Below are 15421 nucleotides of genomic sequence, written 5' to 3'. Positions count from 1 at the left end.
TCTTAGTTCCGAATGTTAGGTTTTTGCCTTTATGCCCAACTTTTGCTTACTTCTCCTCAAGGAGAGAAAGATATTAGGATTGCTGGCATTATTGACCAGATAGAGTATGGAACAGATCTAATTCTAGTCATATTGGTCGAAACCATCATTGGATTAGATATGTACAAAACTCATTAATGGTTTGGTGGCGACCTCGTTCTCTTACAAGTGCACAACCAAATCTCTTTTCTCTCATCTTCTTTATTCTTTTGCCTTAACTTTTACCTAAGCCGCCCTTTTAGATTTTCAATAGTAGACTTTTATCTTAACTTTTTTGCCTAAGCCGTCCTTTCGGGTTTTCAACTTAGCAGACTTTATTTTTGCCTAAACCGCTCTTTTGGGTTTTCAACTTAGCTTCTTTTTTCCTTTCTTTTCTTTTTGCTCCTGTTATTCATCTCTTTTTGTAGATTTGGCTGTGGAAGAAGCTTCAGATACTGACCATCACGAAGGATATCAATAAGTACATGCCGAACCATGTGCAAACCCATTCTATCATTACCCCATAAGATAATGATGGCTGGATTTCCTGGATGAAAGGCGTTCCCGACATGCTCATTCGCTGGACTTGTCCTTGGTAGAGAATCAAGTATGTCACGCTCATGGTATATGATGATTGTGTACCCTTACCTTAACTACAAGCATTCACCTTCTATACTCCTTCGAGACTTTGCCGCTAATAAAGGCAAAAGCAACAACTTTTTGAATTTCCTCCTGAATTTGAAGGCTTCCCACTCAAACAGGATTCCCTAGATAATAAATTATATTCATATTAAACATGTCTAATTACCTAATCATAATGGAAATATAAATCTAAACATTAATCCTATGGCATGCTTCTAATTAGATCCAAAAACCTTAATTAGCAAGATTATCATATTCAAAATCCTATAGTTCTTATTCAGATTTAAAACCCAATTAACATGCATATTCAAAAAAACCCTAATCTAATCATACTAATTATAAATCATAATCTTAATAATGTTTTTAAAAATAAATAACAAAAAGAAATAAAAAAAAGAATGAAGGAACCAATTTTAGGATGATAGAGAATGCATTTTTGTAGGAACCCTCAAGTTGTCACCGTAGTTGATGGATCTGAGAGTCTGAAGCGATGAGAATGCAGTTGAGTCAAAGATCGGATAGGAATCCAGTGCTAGATCCGGTGAAAAAAAATTACTGTCGATTTAGAAAATAGGTTTCTAAACATGGTTCTTTCTTCAGTGGCTTCTTTCTTAGTGGCTTCAGTCTTCTGCCAAAATAAGAACGACAGTCTTTTCTTTTTTCTCTCTCTAATTTTTCTCTGTGTGTTTTCTTTCTTAGTGTTTTTCAAGCGTCATTGTCAGTTGTTGCCAAATTCCAGTTCTTAAATCTTAACCCTAACCTTAATCACCTCTTTCTATTTATAGAGATAGGATTTCAAGGGAAACCCCAAAGCAGACGATGGATTTTAAAATAATATCGATAAATATCCAAATTTATTTTCAAAATTTAAATAATTATCAATAGAAGTCATGATTATTATAAAGAAACTTCTAGAATCTGTATCTGGATATAAAATCGTTGAGAAAAACGATGTCACGAGAGTTTGAAAACTTTACAATTAGGTCCTTGAATTTGTGAAAACTTCCGTTTTGAACCTCAGACTTTATTTTTCTTAACAATTGAACCCACATTAATTTTAAACAGGTCATTCTAGCTGGATTAACCTCAAGCCTAACCTTGGATTAACCTGTCCTTCATCTCTTAAGAAAGCTGTGAACTTCTATCACTGTATTCGGTCTCTACCAATCAGTCACTACCTCCACTTTCTTGAGGTCCATTTAAATACCCTCTCTAGACACCAGGTGTCCTAGAAAAGTTACACTCTCTAATCAAAACTCGCACTTGGAGAACTTAGCATACAACTGATGCTCCCTCAAGGTTTGAAATATCATTCTCAAATCCCAAGTATGCTCCTCTTCGCTTTTGGAGTACACCAAGATATCATCAATAAATACGATGACAAAGCGATCCAAAAATAGCTTGAACACCAGATTTATCAGATCCATAAAGGCTGCAGGAGCATTAGTGAGTCAAAACGACATTACTAATAACTCATAATGCCCATAATGCATCTTGAACATCGTCTTAGGAATGTCCTCCTACCAATTTTCAATTGGTGATACCCCGACCGCAAATCAACCTTAGAAAAACATGCGGCACCTTGAAGCTAATTGAATAGACCATCAATAAGAGGAAGCAGATACTTATTACGAATCTACGCCTTATTCAGCTGTCGGTAACTGATGCAGAGGCATAAGATACCATCTTTCTTCTTCATAAACAGTACTGGAGCGCCCCATGGATGTACTAGGTCTGATAAAACCTTTATTTAGAAGGTCCTGCAATTGCTTCTTTAGCTCCTTCAACTCTGTTGGAGCCATTCTGTATGGTGGCATAGAAATAGGAGCTGTACCCGATACCATATTGATGCAGAACTTTATCTTCTTGTCAGGTGGTAATCCTGGTAACTCCTTCGAAAAAATATCAGGAAACTCGAGACCATATGAACATCCTCAACTATGCCTTTTTGTGCTGAGGTATCCTTGACTAGAGCCAAATATCCCTAACACCCATGGCGAAGCATCTGTCTAGCCGTAATGGTTGACACGAGATTTGATGGTGCAAGTATTTGTTGTTCACCTTTAAAGTGAAACTCTAAGTCTCTTGGAATTCGAAAAGTCACTTGCTTTTTCCAACAGTCCAACATGGCATAATGCATAGCCAACCAGTCCATTCCCAAAATCACATCAAAGTCCATATGTCCAATAAAATCAGATTCGTAGTCAGATCTCGATCCTCAATTGACACCAGACACGACTGAAACACAATATTAGGCTCTAAGGCGGCACTCAACTGTGTAGTCACAGACATGGGAACCTAAAGTCTAATTGGTTGAACACCTAATCTTAATGCAAAGCTAGGAGATACAAAAGAATGATTAACCACAGGGTTTAACAAAACTCTAGCCTCAGAATAGTAGACTGGAATAATACTTGACACCACAACATTAGAAATTCGGACATCCTGGTGGGTGAGAGTGAACACTCTTGCCTGTCCACGACCTGACTGTTGTGAACCCAAAGCCTAACTCTGCGCTCTACCCCTAATCTGCCTCTCATAGCCCTGCCTCTGAAACCATGACCCTAATAGCTGGTAAACTAATATCCAACTTAGGAATAACTAGGAGTTGCCGAATAAATTGGTCGGGTTACGCTAGCAGATGAGCCTTAGAAAAAAAGCTGGTTGGCTGAAATAGCGAGGGCATGCTCGAGCCATTTGACCCATCTCACCATATTTCAAACAACCTCCACTAACACTAGGCATGGTCCTTGATGTGATCTGCCATACATTTGGCATGCACTAGCTCCAGAACTAGAACTGTTATAATAAGAACTCTGTCCACTACCACTAAATCTCTATGTTGGCTTGAATCCTCGGCTACCCTTCCGATTATATCTACCGTTCTTGTGATTACAGTAGCTTCTCTACCGAGCCTACTAGTCAAGACCCCCGGAGTATCGTCCACTACCATAAAATGACATTGCTGGCTATGTACTACTCTGGCCTTTAGTCTTTGTCTTCTTCTTCTTGCCCTCATAAGTCCCTAACCAAACCCCCCCATTTGTCTAGCCATATCAATAACCTCTAGGAAGTTGCTCCTCCTAAATTGAACCAAGGAGACCAACTCTATACCAAGACCTGAAATGTACTTGTTGTTTCTCTGCTCTTGTATCCCCACAGCATAGGGTGCATACCTGCTCAACTAAACAAATAGCCTAGTGTACTCTACCACTGATAGAACTCCCTTAATTAGCCTCTCAAATGTCTTCCTAGACTCCTGCCTCACAGTAAAAGGAACAAAATACTCCTCGAACCTATCTTTGAACTGCCTTCAGGTCATACCATCCAAAAAGGAATGAATATAATCTTTGAACTACTGAGATGCTATCCCCTTAAAAAAAATGTCATCTCAATGGTCCTCTTATTTGAACACCGCAAGTCAGATGCTCTCTTCTCAACCTCATCTAGGAAGTCCAAAGGATCTCTTGATACCCCATCAAACTAGGTTTTAGCTTAGTATACGACATAGGAACCTCATTTGAATTTTTAATATCGGACTTACTACTACGGCTTCCTGAACCTTGAGTAGCTTGTTGCTGCTGAAGAACCAATAATTGCTCCAGAGCTCTCTACACCCTAGTCATGCCGGCTAAAAATGCATCAATTAGAATTCCACTAGTACCGGGTGCCTCCCAAGCCTCGCCTTGCTCTAGCTGGGCTGCCTCGCCTTTTGATATTACGAGCTGGTGCTAGTGGAGCTGACTAGGTAGAGACCTTATCTTGAGCCTCTTAGGCCGCTGTTGCTGTAACTACTCGAGTCCTCGGTATAGCAGAAACTAAAAATAAATAAATATAATATCAAAACGACAACAGACTCTCTAATGTGTAGCATAAATACTAGAATCAACAAAACATGTAAGGACAAACTTGACCCTAATTCTATAGTAGCTAAGGAAGCTAACCTCAGTCGAAGGAAATCTAAACCTAGATTCTAATACCAACTTTGTCATGACCTGATCTATAGGCCCGTGACCAGCGCTAGGGAATGGGAGGCTTAAGACACTAAAATCTGTAGCAAGCCTGACTGATCAATAACTTAATTAAAATATAAATCTATTCAATATACCAAACACCTTATCTACTAATACTCATCCACACAATTACAATAGAATTTATATCTATTCATCAACAATAATAAAATTAATACATCATCGGTTGTTCATCATGCGAATAGAGATAATAAGTTTGGATGTAAATACTACGAAGTATCTAGAAATTTAAATAGTTAGAAATTCAAAAAAAAAAATAATGTTAAGCCCGAGAAAGAAAAGAGTTGGACTGTCCAAATGAGAGGAACTGCAGAAGACCTAGCTGACACTTGAAAAATTAATAAATTGAGATTGTCAGTCTTCAGAGTCAGTTAAAATTAAATTAAAAGTAACAATTTATATGAATTAATTATTTAAATTATATAGAATATCATAGAATAATAAAATGCTTCTCATTATCATAATTTAGAAAAATACAATTTTAGCATATACGAGACGAGTACCTCAGCAGTCCTAAACCTCCAATTCTATCAGTCTTTCGGCTCTTTTATTCCAATAAGACTGGCGCCTAGAGAGCAAAGCTCGACTAAGGTCCTTAAATCCAGTGCAGTCACTTAAATACCATTACAACTGGCGTCTAGAGAGCAATGCTCAACTAGGGACCTTTCCTTTGGCAATTCAAAATTCTATAAGCCCATAGAGCTGTGCTCGACTAAGGCACATCACAGAATATTTCTCTATTATCTGTATCTGATTTATACCGGTACGCATGCAGTGTTGATGCAACCCATCAAGTGGCATTGTTCTACTGTTGTCTCATCCCGAGCCACGTTACGTATTTAGCATCAATAATATTAAGAGTAACATGATACTCAAATAATCATAATTTCATTTGATTTATCATTAAATGCTAAATTAAATGATATCAGTTATATCAGGCATAAATTAATAATGTAATATTTATAATAATAATAATAATTGGAATAATAATAATAATAAGGATAAATGTAATGACAAAAATAATAATAATACTAACATTGATAATAATAAAAATAAAATAATTTTTTTAATAATACTAATGCTACTAATAATAATCATAATAATTATTCATCAAATAAATTTGTATTTTAAATCTAGATATGACACGTGTAGTAGATCATATTTAACTCACAGTTCTGCTGAATTTCCTCTAGCTGCTTCTACACTTCTGGCGGAGTTGGCTGAACCGCCGAATTATCTATTCATGAAAATAATTAAACTAATAAAATATTTTATAATTAATCCTAGGCCTTAACTCCTAGAATTAGACTGCCTAAAAATCTCAATCCCGACTTGAAAATTCTATCAAAAATTCGGTAGAACTTCCCCTTAAATAAAAATGTTTACCCCCTGTATAAAGGGTTCAGAACCTACTAAAAATACTTCTAATATTCATAAAATATTTAACAAGAGTTGGTTTACCAAAGCTACATTATTTTTTTCGACTCCGCAACACAACTCAAATAATAATTAATAAGTAACAGTCGGCCATAAATATTTATTCTACAACCAACTCACAAATAATTTGCTGGTATCTAATTTAATTATTCATAGCCACAATTATCACCAAACTGAATAATAATTAATGACACTAATTAATTCATAATATTTATAATTAAACTATCAATTAATTAAATTATATTAAATTAATTATTTATAATTAAAAATTAATGGAGATAATATTTTCTAAAATTTTCTAAATAATTTTTAAGGTCTAAATAAATTTTAGCAAGCAATAAATTCAAGATTCTACGCGTATTGAAAAACACCGGGATCTAAAAGTCAGTACAGTCAGCAGTGTTGGAACCTGAATCCGGAGGTGCCTACGCGAAGCTTGAGATGCATGGTGTCCAAATATACAAATATACTTGCCGGAATCTCACAAGAAGCCACTGGATCGAGGCTAAAAAGCTTTAGCTCCGATGAGTCTTGGACATAACTTCCGGCAACGAAAAAATGGAGGAAAAGGGCTGTTCTTAGGTTTTTTTTTTGGTGATAATCTGTTTTTAATGTCAGATTTGCTAAATAAGTCCAGCAAAAGGCTGAACCAGTGGTGGCAGCCAAAGTGAGCTCCTCTACCTACTTTTCTGCATTTTTCAGCAAGGTAAGGGAGAAAGAGAGCAATGCCAGAAAAGGAGGAAATGATGGTTTTTTAGTAGCTGAATGGTGAAGGGAAATGGTGAAAATGGTGGTGTGAGGGAGGGAGTAGGTATACAACGTGTATATATATATACATATATGTATAAATACATATATGTATACATATATGTATAAATGTACATACATATATATACATACATATATACAAATGTACATACATATATATACATACATATATATGTATGTATATATGTATGTATGTATGTATGTATATACATATATATATGTATATGTGTGTGTATATATAATTATTCATACTCTAAACTAAGCAACTTTAATTTAGGTTCATTGTATATTTTAAAAATAAATGTACATGTTAAAATTAACTTAATAAAATTTTGAGTCATTTATTTAAAATCACAAAATCACATTTAAAATTCGCCAAAATACTCTAAAAAATAAATAAAATTAAAATTCAAAGATTATCGGTATTACAATTTCTACGCGATAATATTATGATAACTAAAAATATTATTTATTTATCAAAGAATATTTTACTAATCTATCGAGAAGTAAGTATTTATTAATTTAAAGAATTTATATTTTAACTAGTTTTTATATATTCTTATCAAAATTTATGTTTGAATTATAAATAAAAAAATTTAATTAAAAGTTATTGTGCATATACATGGAATTCAAATGTTATTACTCGTATATATAAATAGTAGACGCTATATTTATATAGATCAAGTAAATTTATTATCTTATACCTAAATGATATTATTCAATTAGTATATTGTTTCAAGTTGAGATCTAGAGATTTTATTACTTATTTGAGATTATTAATTCATAGATATTTATCAAGATCTTAATGTATATATAAAAATTTAAATAAGCTAAGACATTGAGTACATAATTTTTAACTCAATTTTTAAATTTAAATAATATGTAATATATTCAAATAGGTCATTAAAATAATAAAATAAATAACATCAAACATATTAAATAATCAAATAATTTGTCTGATTTTCTAAATACAATATATTAAATAATTAAATTAATAAGTTTAATTATCAGATTTTTAATATTTTGTATCTTACTTTAAAAAAATTATTTTGGGTAAAGTGTGGGTACAAATATTGATAGGGTAGTATAGTATCCATCTAATGAAATTTTTTTGAGTATGAATTATCCGTACCTATCATCCAGTTAACTCATGTATTATTCAATTTGGATTCTTTCTACCCATTATCTAGTCATCATATATTATCCAATTTAAGTAGGTATAATTCAAGTAGATATCCACAAATATGGTATAAATTGTCATCCCTAAAGCGAGAACAATGAATTCGTATTCCATTCCTAAAGCGAGAACCACGAACTCACTTTAAGGAGCCAAATATAAAATAGTTAAATATAAAAAGAGTTTTTAAAGAGACAGAAACAATAATATTAATTGTTTAGTGGGATTAAATTGAAAAACAAAATTAAGAAAAAAAAAAACTAAAAGAAAATTGTCATTTTTTGAAAATAGGGAGGCATGACTCCTCCTAGGCCTCCCTCCTTCCCTCCCCGTTTGATGAAAGAGTAATACCTCTCAAGTATGCATGAACCTATATTAACAACCGTGAGGAAAGGAAATACGAAACTGTCAATCCTAAATAAAAGAACTCCAACCGAAACCATCCCTTCCCATTGCCACATCCACTTGTTGGGGGTTGAGCACTTTGTTCCTGGCTGTTAGCGCTTGTAGGATTCCCTTCATCTGCTTTTTCCGCCAAAATAAAACTTGGTCACTAAATAGAGCAATATTACCATGAAAGAAAAATAAGTTGCTACTACATGAAATATCCTATGTAAACATGATAAACAAAAAACCATATTCAATGGGATTATTACGGTAAAAATGCCAACAGCTAGGAGTGAGCAAAGAATTGGTATTGGAAAAATAAAAATTCTTTAAAAATTACAAACTAACTCGAACTAATTTGATTGAAAGATGAATCAAATGATTTTGATTTTTAATTTATTTAAATATTTTTTAGATTAATTTATATTTTAATATACTGGTTATATCTGTAAAATAAATAATCATATATATTAATAAAAAACTAATGAAAATAATTATTTTGCTAAAATCTAATTAAACAACATAAAGTAACATTTAAATTTTGGATTTTAACATATATATTAATATTTTCATAATAAAAATACAAGTATTCAGAATAATTGAAATATCAAATCAAATCAAAGTATTTCGATCTTTAAAAATCAAAACCGAGTAAAGAAACCAAAGCAAATCGAGTTTAATGGATTGGCTTTTTCAATTTCAGTTCAGTTTTACTGACCCTATACCACCTGCTAATCCAGGGGCTCATATGAATTTTTAATGCAAAAGATTACCACTAGGACTAAGAGCAGGACTGCTGGCACTCTGATTAGAGCTTTTGGTGAACTGATAGAAAACTTGAGCATCTGGTGAATTGGGAGCCAAGTGTAGGAGGGCTGCATAAGAAATTAAATAGAATAGATATGGATCATTATCAAAGAGTAACAAAGTCTATGTGCAACTTTTTTTTCTATCATGAACCCAAATGAATTTGCATTCCTTTTTTTTTTTTTCTTTTTTCTTAATTTCAACCAAGTAAACATGTCTTTCTCTGTTGATTCTTACCGGGGCATTGGGAAACATTAGCTGTGGCATGGCAAACAGTGGGGAGGCCTAAAGCAAGAGTAACATTGATTTTGAGACCCAAGTCAGGATCATTCCTATCCTTAATCACAACGCACAAGCACTTCTTGTTGTTTTTAAGGACTTCCTTGAGACCAGTGCAACAATCTGGAGTTGGGCTTTTGGCATTACCTCCAACATAAGGTAGACATGTAGCAAGCCCTACCAGCTGCTCTGCACATTCCTCTTTATCTTTGTCTGCATCCGCCATAGCAAAACCAGCCATGGTTGACATTAGCACTAGGGTTAATCCTAATATAACTCCAAATTTTTTGTAGTGTAAACCCATTGCAAGAAATTGATCTGTAGTCTATAGAGACAGGCTCAGTTTTGAGCATAGAAAGAAAAGTAACTGACAGCTCGAGTCTCTGGTCCAATTTTGATATAGCTTATACCTATATATACACTGTCAATGATTATTGCAGCCCCTAAGCACACTAATGCCAGCGCATGCTACTTTTTCAACTTTCTTGGTGGACCCTTGTATCCTTCCAGTAACATCTCATAGTCCAAAACCAGACCACCAGGATAAGTGACTAATTAAGTTGCTGTGTCTTAGGTTTTCTATTTGTAGAAGAGAGGAAAGAAATGTAAGGTTGGAGTTATAGTGCGTTGGGGGTCCAAAGTTAATTCAAACAAAAACGGGATTCGCGAAGGGCATCATTTCACCAACCCACCCAAGGCAACACCAATGATACAAATAAGGGCATAAGCCCCTATTTTATGCCAGGTGCTACCAGCGTCGATGCTATATGATATCATGCTGTATTTTGTATGACATCATGCAGAAATATATAGGAAATCCACGTGTACTTTTAAAGAAAAATAAATTTTACATATTTAAAATTTTCAATTTTATTTTAATAAATCCTTTAATTTTTATTTTATTTATTATAACTAAATACTATTAAATTTTTAGTTAAAATAAATATAAAAATATAACACTTCAATAGCATACATAAAAATCTCATCCATAAAGATATAAATCTTATGCACTTAAAAACTTAAATTGCCTGATTTGAATGCATGTTTTATTGTTTAAAGTTAGTATATAGTTTTCCAGATGATCATTAATTATAGTTAGAGTTTCAGCTTCATAAGCTTTTTCTTTGGTTTTTTTCATCTTTAACATCTACCACCTCTCTTTTTAAATGCAACACCACTATCAACAACTTCGTTTGTAACATCTTTTTCCTCAGATGCTTTTATATAATTCATTGTTCCTTGCCTTTCACCTAATTCATTATCAACCATTAATGGACTTGTTAAGTGCTGTGTCTATATATTGTTAATTCATTGTTTCTAGCCCATTAATGGAGTTGTTATTGTTGATCACAGTCTCTATATTATCCTTCCATTATACGAAGACATTTATTATACTAATGTAGAAAAATACTGAAGCATTTTCGAAATCATCTTATATAATCTTCTAACCTTAACTACTTCTCACCTCTGGTATTGTAAACGATAATTTGTCCTAAAATTATAACCAAGGTTTGGTACTCATCTTCTAAGTCAAATACCCAAACCTATATACATTAAAATCACACTTTGCCTTAATTTCACTATTAGCATAATTGGTCAACAAATCAGCTATCAACAAAGATTTTTTTGGCTGACCTGGATTCTAGAATATCTATAAAAAAAGGTAAAAAGAGTACTAGATAGAGTTGTTTAGCATCTCACTCCGATGGCTATGTCAGTAAAGAGATTGAGATTGTTTGAAAAGTATTTAATTGTAAGAGATTAAGTGTACCTTATATATTATGTCTCAACCTCTTATATAGGGCTTGGAATTCTTTTAGTCCTACTAGGAGTAAGACAGATAACATGAAATCTCCTAATCTTATTAAGATTGGTATTCCTGATCATGTATACACATCCTTGTTCGGGTCGACTACTTAAGTAGAATCTGACTATAACTTAGTCTTTCCTAGACTTTTAGTCCTATTAGGATATGGACTTTGTCAAATCCACCTTTTTCGGGTACTCCTACTCGGTCTATGAAGCTCAGTTATCATTAGTTCTCCCTTTGGTCAGAATTTATTCATGCTTGGTCTACTATGTTTACTAAAGCTCGATAACTTCCTTGTATGGCGAGCTTCACATTTATATCCAAAGGGCTTCACCTAAGGATTTTCTTGAAGTTGATAATGTCACGAGTGATGCGCGCTGTCTGCATACGAAAAAGTGCACCAATCGTATCAAGTAATAAAGTGAATGAGTACAAGTATCATTCCATTAGGTATTTAATTATAAATACTATTTTAGCCTTTGACTAATGTTTAACAAATAAAATGTTATTGGTTTGTTGTAAAAAAATAACTAAATTGGAAGTAATAAAAGTGCTTAATAAGATTTATCAAGAAAGAGTCTATTTAGCTGTTGAATCCCTCTAACAAGTTAAATACTTTACGTAACAAATAACAATTAAATCAAATCCAAGATATGAATTGGCATTCCACAAATTTAAGTAAAAACCTTTCTTAAGTGATTAAACTCCTAATTCCTAAGAGGAAAATAAATATCTTCTTAAACCCATTCACTTAGGTCATGCGTTAAGATTAAAGAACTTAAATACCAAAGTATCTTGTATCTATCTCTAGTATCCCAATCAATTCTCAATCCCTAAGAGTGATCAATTCATAAATAGTTATCTCTAATCAATTCATGAAAATAATATCCAATCAATACATCGACTTATCAATTGGAATAAACAATTAGTAATCAATGGAATAAAACAACTTAATGGAAAGATCTAATTGCTTCAAACTTGAATCAATCCATACAAAATAAGTTAAGGTTCATCAACATCCAAATAGCAAAGAGACTTAGTTCCTCCACATTTTAAATAAGAAAGAAGAAATATGGAAAAAACATCTCAAACTATTAATGGATGAAAAGCAAGGGAAATCCTCCAACTTGCATCTTCAAATCTTGAAAACAAAGGTAGAATTGGTGTGATGCGAATCCTATTGGCACTAGGAGTCCTACTCCAACAAGGAATCCTACTTTAACTAGAATCCATGATCCACTTCACATCCTTAGAGGCCCAATTACAAGGTTTAAAGCTAAGAAGATAAAAGAAGCTCTCAATGGGCTTATTCTAGACATTTGGGCTAAGGACACATTAAGGCTTGAAGAGTTGGATTCAAATTCAAAGCTCATTAATCTAATTCAGTTTATTGGGCTTAAATGAATCTAATATAGCCTTAATGAGCATAAAGTAGCACATAAGAGAGTTTGGGCCTAATTAACTCCACCAAAGATGGCCCATGCATGTGACTTAAAGAAACTAGATTTCTTTACTTCTAATGGATGGCTAAATAGTATTTTAGGAGTATTAAGACTTTGTTTTTAGTTCTCTCTTTTAGTTAGAATGTTTATCTCTATCCTATTTGAGTTGTAATTTCTTAACAGCTTAGAATCAGGATTTTCTAAAGGCTATAAAAGCCTAGTACGAATTTTCAAGTTTATTGATATTAATCTTTAATGATTAATATATTTTATGAGTTTTTACTCTATTCTTAGTTCTTGTTTAGAGCTAATTTGAACTTATCAAGCAATTTATTGTTTGTGGAGTTCAAATCTGACTTATCAATTTAGAATCCATATTAAATTATAGCGTCTTCTATCTTTAATACCTTAGGTTTGATAGTTTAATATACTTGAAGGGTCTAAAGTTCCAATGATCTAGTTCTAGATAGATCTTGGGCAATGAGATCAAATTTGCATACAAGTTTAATCCTTTAATATAGGTTAGGTTCGTATCATGATGTTTCTTCCTTGAATAATCTTTAACAAAACCCTAGAATTTGAAAGAATTTAATTGCTAAAATTTCTTCTCTAAAAGTAATGTACAAGTCGAAATCCCTTTAAAATAAATCACAAAACCCTTAAATAGTAAAAATAAACACTTGACATGAGCACCACAGGGGTACCCACACGGTATGGTGGCGTCAATTAACTTTCACAATCATGGAATGAATATTGAGTCGCACGACCAAGTCACATGAAAATGTAAGCTCCCTGTGTAAATGCTTATGGCTTCGGTCCTTTTTGGTCCATGTACACGGGAAGGCACACGGTAGTGCAAGCTTCCTGTATGGAGGCATATTCACTTCAGCCATTTTTCACAACTCATACGGGCAAAGCACGCGACGGTGTGCTCCTTGTGCTAGACAATTGAGTTTTTGCCTGTTTATTTAATCCAATCCAAATTGTGACACGGAGATGTAACTTCTCGTGTCATGCCCGCGTTGACACCAAACTTGGACAAATATTCTTTTTCTTTGCTCGATTCTCAAGCTTTTTAATTCTACTTTACTCCTTGATTTGTGTTATCCTTAAAATGCTTAAAAGAATTGAAAACCAATCTTGAACAAATAAATCAAACTCAATTGAAGGTCAAATCAATATAAAATAAGGCTTAATAGTAAGTGCTCTTATCAAATTCCCCCATACTTGAGCAATTGCTTGTCCTCAAGCAAATTGAATAAAACCAAAAATAAATAAATGACAAGCTCTCTCTCCAACAAATAGATATAAAATAATTTAAAGATTAATCATTCATATTAGAATCATTAGCCAAATATCAATCCTCAAACAAAATACCAGAAACTAGGGAAGTCTCATAATAGGAAGCAAAGAAAATCAAAGACTTGACATCTAAAGCTAAGAGAATGAGCATTCCTTCCAAACAACTCAAAGCTTCAAAGAAAATAGAAATAAAGATTTCCCCTTAAGCAAAAAATAAATTTCTATGAAGTGCAATTACTTAAGTCTCTTTTTTCAGAAATTTATGCATATTCAAAATTGTCATTATAGCCCTTTAATGCGAGTGTAGACATTGGTGATATCGATCCATAGTTACTCAACTAGAGTCACAACTCCAAACAACTACTCATATTCTCATGTTTACTTTAATTTATTCCTTTTCATTTTGGACCCTTTTGAGAATAGTGGAATAGAGCAACAAATCTCTTAATATTGTATAATTTTTTTCTTTTACTTTACTTATATTTCTTAGACATTGCAAAAGAATTAGAAAGTACAAAGGGTACTATATGTGTCTACTCAATAAAATCAAGATAAATTGAAAAAATCTAATGCTCATAAACATAACTAAAGCTTTAAGATATAAAAACATGTGACAACTATCAATCAAAAAACCTAGCATAGATACCAAGTTCGATTCACAAGTCAAAGCCAAATCAAAATTGAACAAATAACTAACTAAATTCATTATTTTGAACCTATAATCCGAGAGAGAGAAAATCATAAAAATTAATTAATTAAACTCAATAAACTTATAGGAAAATCAATCGCGAATAGACACGAGACAATAAAAACTCTTCCCACACACTTAATCGACACATTATCCCCAATGTGTTTGGCATACACCATATAATAAATCAAAAGAATAAAGGAACTTCCTTGAATCGAATGATGTCCCATTTTTTTCGAATCCATAATCCATTCCAATTCAAGGGTCATCTATTTATCCACCAAAAAGCTAAGAATAAAGATAAAGGTTACAACATATTACATTCATCCAAAAAATAAAATAAAATAGAAAAAGTAGAAAATAAAAAAAAGTATCCTACTTAAGTACAATTATAAAAAAAAGCAAATAATAAACAACATAAAATAAAGTTGTTCTAGTGATAGAAATACTGGAGGCTCAACCCTCCATACCATCATCGCTCTCATTGGTGTCATCCTCCTCCCTATCGCTCTTATCAAAATCAACCTTATATACACCGGCTCCATCATCCGAATGTACTTGGTGCATCTGATAAAAACTTGGTGGAGGCCTTGGTAGAGTGTAATTGTGAGACTGCCGATATTGCATCATCGA

General features: G+C 32.9%; 1 protein-coding gene across 1 annotated transcript; it reads right to left on the bottom strand.

Annotated features, from left to right (window-relative positions):
- Positions 1-8182: 8182 nt before the first annotated feature.
- Positions 8183-10131, bottom strand: LOC8289326 (non-specific lipid transfer protein GPI-anchored 14). The gene is made up of 3 exons (XM_002512155.4): positions 9505-10131; positions 9234-9335; positions 8183-8595 (listed from the first exon to the last, which is right to left on the bottom strand). The coding sequence occupies exons 1-3, from the start codon at positions 9848-9850 to the stop codon at positions 8444-8446; spliced, it is 600 nt and encodes a 199-aa protein (XP_002512201.2). The 5' UTR covers positions 9851-10131; the 3' UTR covers positions 8183-8443.
- Between the last annotated feature and the right edge of the window lie 5290 nt (positions 10132-15421).

Source organism: Ricinus communis, chromosome 6 (assembly GCF_019578655.1).
Source record: "Ricinus communis isolate WT05 ecotype wild-type chromosome 6, ASM1957865v1, whole genome shotgun sequence".
Taxonomy (NCBI): domain Eukaryota; kingdom Viridiplantae; phylum Streptophyta; class Magnoliopsida; order Malpighiales; family Euphorbiaceae; genus Ricinus; species Ricinus communis.
Note: the sequence above shows the minus strand (reverse complement) of the source record. Positions and strands in the feature narration are given on the sequence as shown.

Excerpts from the sequence above, each read along its gene's own strand:
- LOC8289326 (XM_002512155.4), bottom strand. The coding sequence starts at position 9,850 with ATGGGTTTACACTACAAAAAATTTGGAGTTATATTAGGATTAACCCTA. Across the intron at positions 9,336-9,504 it reads TAATGTTTCCCAATGCCCCG|CCCTCCTACACTTGGCTCCC; the intron begins GTAAGAATCAAC and ends TTTCTTATGCAG. Across the intron at positions 8,596-9,233 it reads TCCTGCTCTTAGTCCTAGTG|ATGAAGGGAATCCTACAAGC; the intron begins GTAATCTTTTGC and ends CGGAAAAAGCAG.